Source organism: Varanus komodoensis, unplaced genomic scaffold, assembly GCF_004798865.1.
Source record: "Varanus komodoensis strain SLA01 unplaced genomic scaffold, ASM479886v1 scaffold3, whole genome shotgun sequence".
In the NCBI taxonomy this organism is placed as follows: Eukaryota; Metazoa; Chordata; class Lepidosauria; order Squamata; family Varanidae; genus Varanus; species Varanus komodoensis.
Genome location: NW_025335761.1, coordinates 21,084,024 through 21,098,046, shown reverse-complemented (window position 1 = coordinate 21,098,046; position 14,023 = coordinate 21,084,024). Strand labels below are relative to the sequence as shown.

The 14,023-nt window shown below is 45.4% G+C and overlaps 1 protein-coding gene across 1 annotated transcript in view; it reads left to right on the top strand.

Annotated features, from left to right (window-relative positions):
- Window positions 1-128: 128 nt before the first annotated feature.
- The window catches only part of SPINT1 (serine peptidase inhibitor, Kunitz type 1), a 38,366-nt gene continuing 24,471 nt past the window's right edge, over window positions 129-14,023 (top strand). The window contains exon 1 of the mRNA XM_044435739.1: window positions 129-570. Within this exon, the coding sequence (XP_044291674.1) occupies window positions 129-570 (442 nt within the window). The remainder of the gene's footprint in view (window positions 571-14,023) is intronic.

Below are 14,023 nucleotides of genomic sequence, written 5' to 3'. Positions count from 1 at the left end.
CGCGAGTTAAGGGGAAGGGCCAGAGGAGGACGTTGCTGAGAGGAGGCTTCCTCCGCTTTTCCTTGGCGATCTCTTTGTGCGCAGCTGGCGCAGCACCCTCGGCCGGGGAACCTCACTGGACGAAGAGGATGGCCCGAAGCCGCCACCCGCTCTGGGCCGCCGCACTGCTGCTCGTGCCGCTGGCCGTCGCCTCGCTGGTGCGCGCCCAGGAAGAGCCGCACGGGGGGACCCCTTTCGGAGAGAGCTGCCTGGCCCAATTCACAGCGGGCTTGCCCGAGTTTGTCCTGGACACGGACGCCTCGGTGGCGAACGGCGCCACCTTCTTGGTCTCCCCGGCAGTGGAGCGGGGCCGGGACTGCGTGCGAGCTTGCTGCATGGACCCTCGGTGCAACCTGGCCCTCGTGGAGCAGCTCCCGGGCGAGCTGGACGCCATCAAGGACTGCTTTCTCCTCGACTGCCTCTACGATCAGGCCTTCGTCTGTAAGTTCGCCAGGAAAGACGGCTTTCTCAACTACGTCAAGAAGGAGGTGTACGATTCCTACGTGGCCATGCGAGAACAAGGCGACCGAGGTGAGGGAGGCGGCACCTACGGGGCACGCGATGGGGGCGCACGCACACATGAGGGCGGGACAGAGCGACCCTCCCAAACAGGTGCTCTCTAGGTGTTGTGGGCTTCAGCTCCCATCAGCCTCAGCCAACAGGACCGACTGTCAGGAATCCAGGGAATAGTAATCCCAAGCAAACAGAGGGCACCAGGCTGGGGATAGGGATCCATCTTTCTTCCTCTCATAGTACTAGAACTGGGGAAGCCCTCGGTGGAGCTGATCCGGGTCAGGGCCATAAGGGTAGAAAGCACATTCATGGTGTGTAAGCCTATCTCAGAGGCTTCTAGTCACCGAGGAGCACTCTCTCTCCTCTAGTGACCTTCTTTAGCCAGGTGCCTCCAAATGTTTGTGGCTACAACTTCCCATTGTCCCTGATCCGTGACAGTGCTGACTGAGAATGATGGGCTTGTGGCCACAAACATCTGGGAAAGACTGAGCTACGGTCTGAGGTAGTACCCCTTTCAGTACCAGTGTGTGGGGAAGGCCTCTGTTCCTGTGCCTTGCTTACCACATCCTCAGAGCTTATCTGGTTGGTCACTATGGGAAATCAGCCTTTGAATTTAATTCAATTTAATCCTCTGCTTGTCTATCAAGAAAATATATCTCAAGAGGAACTTGACTTGCTTTTAACAAATTTTGGCCAAATGAATGGGAATGCTGGAGCAGTTCCGTTCCTGTAGTAAAACTCCATGTCTCAGAACAGTTTACCTCTGAAGAGCAGATGCTGGCCTAAAGTGGTGGGGAACAGACAAGCACCCAGGGGACACTTGGTTTTTGCCATAGGAAACAAATTTAAAAACAAACTAATTTAATTTAAACTGATGGACTTCAGTCTGATCCAGCAAGGTATTTTATATGTCCGGTTGTGTGTGAGACGGATATGAACATTGCTAAGGGTTTCTTTAAAATCCACTCTTTTCAACATTCCTTAATAGCTATTGGGACTTCTCCCTGAAAAAGGGCAATGCTCCCCAAAAAGACCCATTTTCTTTTACATTGCGAACTACTGGCCTCTTTCCATTTTATGACTTCCAATCATTTGTGACTATAAAAATCATTCACATGATGAAAATCCAACCCATATCACCTTTGGATGTGGTGGTGGGGCTAACAGAGCACAGAGGAGCAGTTCCATGAACTAAACTCTACCATTAACACTAGGCCTCTCTGCATGAGCTGGGCTTTGGCACACAAATGCACAGGCATTGACTTATGACCAAATACTACCCCAAGCATGGAGCATCTTTGAGATCTCTCTTCCATTTGTTCAGCATGTGGATCCTTTGGTGTTTTCCAGTTTCTGTAACTTGTTTCATAACTGATATAAAAAATACAGTCAGAAGAAAGAGGGTTTTGGTTAAGGATGGCATAAACCATGTAACAAATAAGGTGGGATAGAAGCATTAATATAGTAATTGGGAAGAATTATGTCATTTGGCTATCTTGCATGGTGCTGTTATACAGACTTACTGGATCTTGGTGAGTGGCTTCCATGCTGCTTCTATCACACGTGTTCACTGCCCTGCCTTCAAAAGAGCTCAGTGTAAGTTCCATGATGCTTCCACGGTTTCTCATTGCAATTGATTGTCCCATTAAGCTGAGCAAAGGATTTGAACCCAAGTTTCCGTGGCCTAAGTTCAACTCTTTTTTGCTGCACCCATTCTGATAACACACAGCTCAGACCTGAACTGTAGGATCAGCAGATATAGCAGGATAATTGGGATGTAATGCTTGCACGCATCTGAATTCTTATTTCTCCTTTGGCTGAAGTACATCTTGACTCCCTGGATGTCCAGTTAGTGTTGGGAGAGATGCAGCTTTCACTTTCCATAAGAAAGCTTTAAGACTGCTTTTCCACTGCAAGGCCCAAAGGCCACTGGCTCTTTGCCTCCCCTCCACACACTTTTGTAGCAGCTGCTCACACTTGGCAGGAGGTCTTTAGCTTTGCCTTGTTTGCTTTAGTGCAGAGCTGGGCGCTGTGGGTTATTGGAGTGGGTTTTGAGACTCATCAGCTGTAAGGTAATGGAGTGGGAAAGGAGATTCAGGAGCTATTAGTTATGGAGAGGAAGGGTTACAAATTATTCCAATGTACAGCATTCCTACTTAACTGGGGGGAGAACCCCCCCCCCATGGCCCAGGAATGGCCCCCAAGTAGCCTCAGTGGCATTGTGTGGCACCAAATTGATTTCTGCTTGAAAAACAGTGTCAGTGATTGCCTTAAAATGAAAATTCCTTGTTGTACATCATTTAACACATAAATTGGACTTCTGATTTCCAACTTTGAAAGCAAGATTTTGAGTGTTCCATTGCATGGAAATGGATGTCTTCTGCTGAAAGTCCTCTAACCCATATTCATTAGAAATGTTTCCAAATGTGTAAAGAAATCTAGACATAATGCATGAACATCATTAGGTTGATTTTTACATCATGTCTTCCTGAACCCAGAAAATTTTATTGGAGGAAGAGAAATGGTCTATATTTGGAGGAGTGTCCATACATCAGTGAAAGAGCATTGCATGCAGACAGTACTGTGGTTTTCAGTTAAAAAGGATCCTGTAACATGCGATTTGAAAGGCCTCTGCCTGTGACACTGGAGAGCCACTGCAAGAACAGTTAGTTTTGAGTTTAATGGACAAATGCTATGATTTGATTGCTTAGAAGGCCTTGCAGCCTGGAAAATAATTTACTACTATTATTACGCTGGGGATATTCGAAAGGCTCAGAGCTACTACTAGTGTTTGCTTGTGCATGTTCTACCCATACTGTTGTCACCAAAGAAATTTCCTCTACTGCTATTTCTTAAAGGATGGCAGAGTTAAGTGATTGATGTTACAATGTCTGTGTCCACATGTTCACCCTCTAGGAGTGCCATCCTTTGTTCAGACTGGAAAAAGTCCTTCAACTCCCAGGATGCCCACCTAGCCAGCCGGCTGGGGGGTGCCAGGAATTGTAGGATTTTTTTCCTGTCTAGATATGCATAAGATCACACCCTAAGGAACTATTTTAGACTATTTTTATGGAAACTGATTGAGCAAGTTTTTACTTTTTCAGTGTACCAGTGTACCATTGTTTTGGACTTTCACATCTCTAAATGTGATCTTTATTTCATTTTAAAATTTAAAAATTTAGCTGAAGCAATATGTTAACCTCCCCCATGCTCTCAAATAATTAGAGGAGAACTTAAGCATAGTGAAGGATGCTAGTTTAAAATTATTATTCACCACTTCATTCAATAAAATTTTTGTGGCTCCTAGACACTGTCTGAAGGTTCCCGATCTGTGCTCCAACTTTGGCCTAAGGATTGGAGCTCTGCCACTCTCTCCCATCCCTTGCAGCTGGCACATGCAAAAACATCCCAGCTGCTCTCTGAAGTTGGGAAAGTGACCTTAGAAAGGGATAGAGCGGGTCATTTTGGGGTAGAGGGAAAGGTCTGAGGAGGTATCCTGCAGCCCCTTCAACTTTCTTACTTCCACCTCAGAAACACCATCACTGGATAGCTAAAAGTGGTTATCTATCAAAAATGCAGAGCAAGAGGAGCAGGAGATATGGTCTCCGCAGCCCTTCCTGCTCTCCACTGGATAAGCACACCTTCAAGTTGAGGGACTTACATTATTTTCCATAGGATTACACCCTCTTCTGTTTTTCATCATATAGCCTGTAACTGATATGAGTCGAAGACTGTACACAGTAACCCTGATTCAGTTGAGGAGGAGAAAACCTGGACGACCCATATGAGCCTGCCATTGAGCAACTGAGGCCATAATTTCAGGTCTTCCTCTTGCAGCTGTCTGAGACAGGGCCTTTTGTTGGTGGCACCCTGATGGTAGAATATTTTTCCCAGAAATATTTGCTTGATGGTCTCCTTCCCTTTTTGCGCCCAAATTGTACTTTCTGTTGAGATGAACTTTGAGGGAAGGAGGTTAAGGGTTTTGTTTATGTCTATTTAGCTCTTGTCTCATTTTTATTTTGTGTTTTTATCTTTAAGTGTAGTGGTGTGTGTGTGTTAGAGAGAGAGAGAGAGAGAGAGAGAGAGAGAGAGAAGAGAAGAGAAGAGATGGCTGCTTTGGAGGCTGAATTGTGGAAAGCTGTGGTAGAAATATTTGAACTAAATCCAGACTAAAAGGACAAGGAATTGTATCTGGAATGTGACCAAAAATAATTCTAGAGCCCTGACACTTGAACTAGGTCAGGAGGTGTGGAATCCTATGGGAAATCTGAAGCTTGTTTGAACAGGACAGGTGGTGAGTGTATCATTTCCATTAAGCAGCAGGAAAGAGTTAGAATTGTAGGTGTGTTTCTAGGAGACTGGATTAACAAAGCCCCTGAGCAGTGAGATGACTTTGCCTATCCGGCAGGCAGTTTGCTATTTTTTTCTTCATGACTTTCTTGGGAACTTTGCAGGTGTTCTCTCTGCTTTATTATAGGAACCAGAGGAAGCCAACCTACTAGTGTTCACCTCTTGTCAGTACATACCATTAAAACCTAGTTTGCCAGTTAAGTGGTTGTCTTAGGCAATGCATGAAGGCAACAAACTGAGACAGTGGAGGTTACCTGTTTGTCTTGTATCAGCTCCTTCATGTCTTCAGGAAAAATATGTGCCCTAAATAATTTAATTTCCAAATATAATTGTTGGCTCTCTTTTAAAATAATTACTATTTAGTTATTTATTTGTTTATTACATTTTTATACCACCCAGTAGTCTGAAGGCTCTCTAGTTGCCCTTTAGCCTGTAGCTTGCAGGGCGAAGTAGAGCACAAATAAAATTGTACAAATCAAAATGCACAACAGCAAAAGGCCACAGAGGCTGAAATAAGCACCCTCGAACAGATCCTGAAAATTGTCATCAAACAAGGAGGCAAAGGATGCTCCTGCGACCCCGATCAGGTTAATTTCTTCCCCATCCAGTCTTGGGGCGAAACCAGATTTGCAGCTAATTGCCTGATGCAATTTGACCTTAATTGTGTGGATGTAATTAAGTTGGTGTTGTGTGACCCTGAATAATCTTGGGTTGGAAGGGAGGAGTTCAACTCACTATCATGGTCCTGCCAAAATACACCTCTCTGAAGGGGTATCCCTGGTATCCCTCAAAAAGCAAATAGCCTTGAGGCAACATTGTTCAGATGGGGCGGGGAGGCAGGGAGAGAGATCCTTCCACTCTCCAGGTGCATCCTCTCCCTCTCCACCATCCTGAGGCAGCTCAACCTCTCTGGGGCTGCGGCTTATGTAATGACCTGCATCTACTTTATATCTTGCTGTTATATTTGGCTCTTCTTCGAGGAGCTCAGAGGACGTGGTCTGCCTTGTTCTCCTGTCCATTTTATCTTACAAAGCATGCCTGTGGGGCAGGAAATGGGCCCCTGGAGCTAGTCTGCCACCTTGGGGTGTGCTGGAGGCTCCTTCCCAGTCACCAGCATGAAAGGACCAGTCACTTGCCAGTCAGGGTGGCTCTTGCATGTGGGATGGGAAGAAAGATGCTGACTTATTCCGTGCCTCTACTAGCAAAATCTCACCAGCCAGCCCCATTTGTTGCATCCATGCATTCATGAGTTTGAGGAGGGGAAAGGGTGCACAATGGGGTGAAGGGGGCTGAGAGAAAGAGCAGCTGAAAGGAAGTCCCCCTGATAGGAGGAAAGGCAGGAAATAAATCAATATACAGGCTGCAGGGGCAGTAGCAGAGCATTCCCTTTGCATGCAAATGGTTCCAGATCCAGTCCCCAGTTAGGGCTGAGTAAAGGCCATTGTCTGGAGAGCAGGTGCCTGGCAAAGTAGACCAAGCTGAGCTAGATAAGCCACTCATCCGTTGGTCTAAGATGGATGCCTATGGTCTAAGGAAGGCCTTGTTTTGGTGTGTGGGTAAACCTGTGTTTGGGGGAGGCGACTTCCGATGACAGGTGGGTGGTGTTCACATGACCGAATGCTCATCCATATTAGAGATAACTCCTTGTGTACAGAAATCTAATACGTCAGGGAGAATGCTAGGCTCCCTAGACCCTTCCTCTGAAACATCTAGGCTAGGATCCTTTATGTGTAGCAAGCTTTTTTTTTTGGTTAGGTGGAGCAATTCATTGAGGGCCCCCAGTTGAATTTAGCAGGAATAAATGATAGATTTAGCAGAAAAAACCTAGCAGGGAATGTTGTGTATGTCTCTGCGATATGCTTGTAGTATGTGTTCAGGAATTGGCTTCTTCTTTATTTCTGATAGTGTTCCATTGTTATGTTTCCTCTCTCATTGACCACAGTGAGAGTGTTCTCTTTTGCAGAGAAGAGTCCTTTGTTTGAAGGACTGTCCATGCCAGTTATGGATTAAAGATTATCATAAGAACTGTTGGTCAGCTGCATTGGACCCCTGAACAGCAGTTTGAAAAGAGAGGCCCACAGGCCGTCTGGTCCCCATCTTGCCTGCTGTGGTGAAATATACTCTGAATCTATACATATGAATTAGCATATGTAAATTTTGGGCAAGCAGATGTCCTCTCTTTGGAGGTCAGGTATCTCCTCTCTTTGATGATTCACCCAACTGAGGGGGTGAATGGATTGTGCAAATCTAGGTCTGGTTTTAGGCCCTGACATAATGCGCAAGAGCCAACATGAAAGGTAAGGTAAGGGCTGCACTAATGAAAGTTTTCACCAGTACAGTCAGCCCTCTTGCTTGTCTGGTTCACTGTCTCACTGTGACCCATGCAGTGGTGGTCATGAGAAGGAGAGGAGGAGGAGAGGCCCTGGCCTCCTTGCTCACTGACTTGCTGCCATCAAGCAAGCAAGCTGCAGCAATGGTAAGAGAGAGGATGAGCAGCAGCAGCTCCTCATCATAATGGTGCTGAGAAGGTAGACTTGCTGAGGGAAGAGGACCATTCCCGGTGTCTTGCCCAGGGGTCCTCAAAGCTGTGGGAGCTGGCACTGCAATGCCCCCTTCAGGTCTTACTGCTGTCAGGCATGTTAATAGCAGTCCCTCAATGTCTGCAGAGCTTTCCATGGCTGTACTGGTGTCCCTGGAGCTGGGTGCAAGTGCTAATCTGTTGGCAAAGCAGCACTTCTGCTGTATCCTGTGCCCCTTTCAGACAGCCCCCTCTCCCAGGCAACTAAGATTTCGCCTTAAACTTTGGGGTCAAAAGCATTTGTCTACTGTAGAATCAAATCAGAATGAGACTCTGAATTGAATGTGCATTTAAAAACTTTTCCCTTGACAAGGCTAACTACAGAATTCCAAAGACTTTCTCCCTTGTGTTTGTTTCCTGAGCAGTTCTAGCATTCCTGAAATCTTGCAGCTTCTCATGTTTTCTACTCATTAGAACTCTTTTTACCATAAACTGTAGTTTTGGGTTGGTTCCTGTTCTGAATCTTAAGTGATTCTAGGACTGTTCAGAAAAAGTCACCTGATGTTTCCTGTGCTGTTATAAAATAGGAATATTGTGTCATCCATCCATCCATCCATTCTGTGGATGGATGGATGGATGGATGGATGGATGGATGGATGTATAAGGATAGGTGCCTTGGAATTTTACTGGTAGTAACATGGGCTTCTATTTAAATTATGACTTCATGAGTTTATTCTAGGTCTAGACAAACCAGTTCAGTGGGAGTGGAATAACAACCTCCTTGAACTTTTGCCTGTTTTTAGAACTGCACCATCTAGTATTGTGAAACAAATGGAAGTATATTCAGGTTTTCAGTTTATTTCCATGAACCTGATGGAGTGGGGAGAAGTGGAGAAGTGCTCAAAACTGACACCATTTTATAAGCAAGTGCTGATGACTTTTGGACTGAATTTTTAGCCACCCTCACTTAGAAGACTATGCTACTGAAGTAAGTTGGAGTTTACTTGCAGTTGTGTTGTAGGAGTCATTGTGTTGATTCATATTTAATTGTGCTTCAAGTAGACTCAATGAAATCAATGAGGCTTATATGAATAACAACTAACAAAAGCCCCAATGGATTTATTCCACATATGACTGAGTTTGGATTCAACTCATATTCTGTTGGATTCGCTGCTGCTATGCAGATCAACTCTGTCTAAGAGGTTTTGTGTAGGTAAGTGCCCAAAGGGCTCTGAATTGCTGAAGGGGAATCCCACTAAATGGTGGTTGTTTTCTCTTTAAAATTTGTCTCAAAGCATCACTCAGCTGTAAAGCTCCCTTGGTGACTTTAGCCCAGTTAAGCCCTCTCAGTGCAGTTTACCACCTCACAGACTTGTGATGATAAAAAGGGCAGGGTGGAAAAACCAGGTGCTTTGAGCTCTTTGAAGTAAATGTAAGAGAGAGAATGGGGGGGGGGGGATAAATAGTTCCTGAGAAAAACTCACTCAGTTATCTCTTGATTCGCTAGTTCTGGTGTCTAGGGCATTCATTGTATGATGTGACATTGGATTACTGTTGAGAAACCAGATTGTGTGCACGCACATGTGTCTGTGTGCAATAGAGAAGTGGGCTTTTTTCTTCCCTATTGGTGTAGGAAATAAAATGATGTAACTATCTAGACTGTTTCCTAGCATGGTTAGTCTTAGAAACTGCATGCTACAGATCTCATACTGCATGTTCATGCTTTTATTTCTTTCAAAGATACTGTAGCACAAACATGGGCTACCTTGGACCCTCTGGGTTTCTCTACAGGCCATCCCCAGCTTCCTTCACTTTTTCTTGCTAACAATCAGTTGGTTCTTTTTCAGCGTTTGCACTTGTTTTCTCATTCTAAAAATGGAAATGCCTCTCTTAAAGCTTAGTTACTGAGGGTAACATCTTTCAACTAGCATATACTGATATATTGGGTAATTTGGCCCTACCTCCTTTATCTTTGGCCTGAACCACCATTGGAATGAGACTTTTGACAGATTTTCCAATATGGAATTCAGCCCTTGAGCCAACCCATAGCCCATAAGGGTCTCTGGGTGGCCTGCAGGACAAGATACAAAATAAATATAATGATATAGTCAAAACTTTGCAATAGCAAAAAATAAAATCAATATAAAGTAATATAATCAGAACAAATACAAGTTGAAATACAGTATTACTATCATAACAATACAGAATCGACAAGGTTACTTAATACCATAATGTAATATATAATGTTAAACAATGAAATACAATTATACCACCCCAGCTCAAATTGCCATGCCCACTAGCAGAAATTAACTTTAAAAAACCACACATACAATTACCACAGCCCGGCCTCAACATCTTTCCTACACCATAACATAGTAGGCTAGCAAAGCGGGCACTGAACAGGGTGCCAACAGGCACAAATGGGCAGTGCCCTTTGGGCACCTGCCCTTCAGCCACTGTCTGAGGCAGCTGCCCTTGGTGGCATCCGTGGGAAACAGGCCCAGTCTTTGGGCCATGCCCGGGAGGAGGGTCCAGTGCAGTGTAGTTCCCTGCTTGCAGCTGTTGCCTGTTGAGCTGTCTCTCCCCTCCCCTGTCTTCTCAGTGTCACTGGTGTATCTCTCATGAGTGTGATGTCAACTGAGGACAAGTTGGAAAATATGGTGGGGAGGGCATGGCTAGCCAGTCTGTGGCAGCAAAATATGGCGACAGAGTGGGCAGGCAGATGGTGAGCAACCTTTGGCGGCGTCCATGGGAAAAAGAGGTTCCCCACACCCACCTTAGAGCAGGGGTCCTCAAACTTTTCCAACAGGGGGCCAGTAGAAAGGTTCCCATGGTGGGCGTGGGCTGCCAAGGCGGTGCTGGCGAGGAGGCGCAGGCCGGGGTGTGCGCGCACAGCAAGGCGGGGGTGCGGGGCGAGGCAGCTTGCTCATGAGGAGATCGTTTCTCCATGCAAATCCAAACCGATCTCCGCATGAGCAAGCCACGTGCCTGTGCGCACACGCAGCGAGTGCAAAACCTCTGGGGTGGGCTGGTTAAATGGGCATATCGGGCTGGATTCGGCCTGCAGGCCGTAGTTTGAGGACCCATGCCATAGAGCAGTGATCCTCAAACGTTTTCAATAGGGGGCCAGTTGCAAGGCTGTGGTGACTGTTGCAGGCCGGTGAGGTGGAGGTGCCTGGGGGCGCGGGCCGGTGAGGTGCCCTTGGGCACGCGTGGTGGTGGCTCACTTGCTCGCTCGGAAATCTCCCAGCGAGTCCAAGACCATCTCCAAGCAAACAAGCCACCACCTCCCTGCCCGCGATGCGAGGCAGTGGCGCGCGGGCGGCGAACAGCGGCACGGGGCGGATGGATGGCCATGGCGGGCCTGATCCGTCCCACGGGCCATAGTTTGAGGACCCATGCCTTCCGGTAAAGCTATGTTGTTTTTTCCCTTTGATTTGGATGTCTTGGCCAAGAGCATGTTCTGGTGATGCTAAACAAAATGTCTGTCTTGAGTTGGCCAGTATGTAAAGCAGCAAGGCTGACCACAACATAGAAGTTCCCTCCTACAGATTGATTCACTGTGGTCTGATATCTTCACCTGTGTCTTTCTGGAGAGCTAAAACTCAGTGACTGTGATGACACAAAATTCATGGCTTCCAATGAATAATCAAATAGTCAAATCGTTGTAAAGTGCCAATTGGTTTTGAAGGATTTGTCCCCTAATTGATTTTGGAGGATTTGTCGTAATAATGTTTGTCTGAAAACGGGGGAAGCTAAACCTGAGAAAGCCCAAAGAAGGTTACTTAAGAGCCACAAGGTAATTGTGTAAAAGCAAATAAAAACATTTAGATTCTTTCTCAAAACAGAACTTTGATTTGCATTTATGAAGTACGTATGCTTGAGCCTAAGTGTCCTATTAATGTGTAAAGGAAAAGAGTTGCCATCTTTGTTGCTGTGGGTATATAGTCTGCAGTTATGGAAAGATTTTGTGTTTTTTAGTCTTTGGTGCTTGCATAGCCCATTGTGAGACAAGATAACTTCATGTCCAGCATCTCTATGGAAAGGAGCCGTGGCTCAGTGGGTAGAGCACATGCTAACAAGTCAAGTTCATTGATCTTGGATAGCAGACCTGGGACAAACCTTTGGCAGAGATGTTGAGCCAAAGAGGCATGGTATGATTGAGTATAACAGAGTTTCAGAGGTTCTAATTGGCTTGGGTCCTCCCACAACCCACAAATAACCTTGAAAATTACAGTTCACAGAGCTGTTTGCCTTGCAAAAATGACGCTTTCAGTGTATTTTGGATACTGTTAAGATCATATAACATTTATTACTTCACTGCCTGAGAAACTTTCCCCTGTCCCACACACATGCACACGATTGGATTAGCACAGCTGCCAAGATCTTGATCTATGCATTTAGGACAGATACGCTCTCTCATTCCTTTAGGTTCCATGGCCTATATGGTTTTTAAAATGCACCTCCTTTAGGTGGTTGCACCTAAATTAAGTGCTGTCCCATGTGCATTTCTGTTTGCAAGATTTGACCCAACACAGAAACTGAATCCATCTTTCTGTTTTCAAAGAAAAGCTTTATAGTGTTTTGCTTGCTTTTCTTCATGTGTGCCTTTAGGGAAAGCTCTTGTCTGGAATAGACTAGTTTAGGCAGATTCCAGAAATTGCTGCAATCCAACGCAATGAGAAACAACACTTTCATGTTTTCCCACTCTAAATAAATCTCAGGTGGGACCTGCAACAAAAAATGTTGCGATTGGGAAGGGTCCCTCTTCAGATTTCCATTCCTGCCCACAAGAGTCAATCAGTGTTCCATGGCCACTGTCTTCATTGGACTGTTGTTGTTGTTCTCATTCTCCTTGTTGTTCTGTATACTTTGCACAAGTCTGTGCAGGGATGTGCCATTTTCACCTTATGGAGAATTGGGTTTGCCATTTGCCTATGCATAATGTACTGCAGGATGGTTCAAAATATTTGAAATACCAGGGAGAGGCTGTTTTAGTCATTCAGTCAGATTCTGGCCATAGACTCAGTACAGCAGACTGTCTTCTTCCGGGGTCAGGACAAAGATCAGCACTAGAAAGCGATCCGTGCTGACAGCTCTTGGCCTGACATACATGTGCAAGAATGAAATGCTGTTTTGCAGTCCCTGTGGGAAGATCGGGGTATTGTAATAATGGAACTACCTCAGCTAAAGCTTCCAAATGGCCATCAAAAGCAGCCATGGACAAACTAGCATGATAGTAAATAATGTTGAGGATATGAAATTTTGAATCATAGCACAGCATTTAAAGCCATTCTGGGAATTTCCTAGGAAGTATTTCTCTGTAAGATATCTGCAAACAAATGCTGAGTACATGTACTTGTCATCATAAATCTCCAGGTAAAACCCTGTGTGGATTCCTGTGTAATTCTAACCATATGCTGGAAGATCTTGACAGAACTTGACAGAACAAAAGAGGCAGTGTGCTTCAGTGCTTAGAGTGAATGTTGAACTGGGTGGGGCTTGGGAGATCTGGACTGTAGTTACAGCTCAACCAGGAAGCTAACTGGGTGACTTGGGACCTGTTGCTCACTCTCAGCCTAACCTATCTCATAGGGTTGTTGTGAAGATGTGAGAGCCAGTGTGGTGTAGTGGTTAAGAGCGTGGGACTAGGACTCAGGCGATCTGGGTTCTAGTCCCCGCTCGGCCATGGAGCCAACTGGGTGACTTTGGGCCAGTCACAGACTCTCAGCCCAGCCTACCTCACAGGGTTGTTGTTGTGGGGATAAGATGGAGGCGGAGATGTAAGCTGCCTTGAGCCCTTTGTAGAAAAAGGCAGGATATAAATCGAAAAAAAATAAATAATAAAATGGAGAGGAAAGGGGTCATCATGTTGGAGGAAAGGTGAGATACAAATGTTACAAACAAACAAATTAAATATGATGTGATTTATGGGGACCTAACAATTGTAATTTGCCTGGAGCACTGCTTAAATCAGCTGAATTGTTTTGCATAATTAGCTGGAGTGGAGGGATTAGTTATCTTAAAGGTCAAAGATTTGTTATCCTTAGAGGAAAGCCACTCAGCAACCTTCCCCAACCCAGTGCCCTCCAGATGTTTTGACCCCTGTAAGCCTAATGGCTAGGGATGATGAGACTTGTAATCTGTACAATGTGTCAGTTGGGAAAGCTGTTTTCACTCTGTTTCAGCCATGGTGCTTGCTGCTGCTATGCCAAGTTACTTCCAGTGCCTTATACGACACTGGTGTGAGCAATGCACACATTTCCTTACATACTTGTGCACATTTAACTGACTGAGCAGACTGAGGTGCTCCATGTGCTGCTCCCTGAGGTTGGCTGCACATGGCGTAGGAGTGCTCTTGGGAAACACAACAGATACGTAACGTGTTGAACTGCACTAGCTCTACCACATTATCTCGTTTGGTACTAAACCCAGTTCCTTTAAATGGCCAGTTTAAAAAATTACACTGATACAGTCCCTCCCAACCTTACCCCATTGGCAGTAATAACATAGTATCAAGCAGACCTACCTACTTGGAAAATTACATCTTCCATAATCACACAACTCATTGGGCAGAATGTTAATGGATCGGTTCCTGGATCC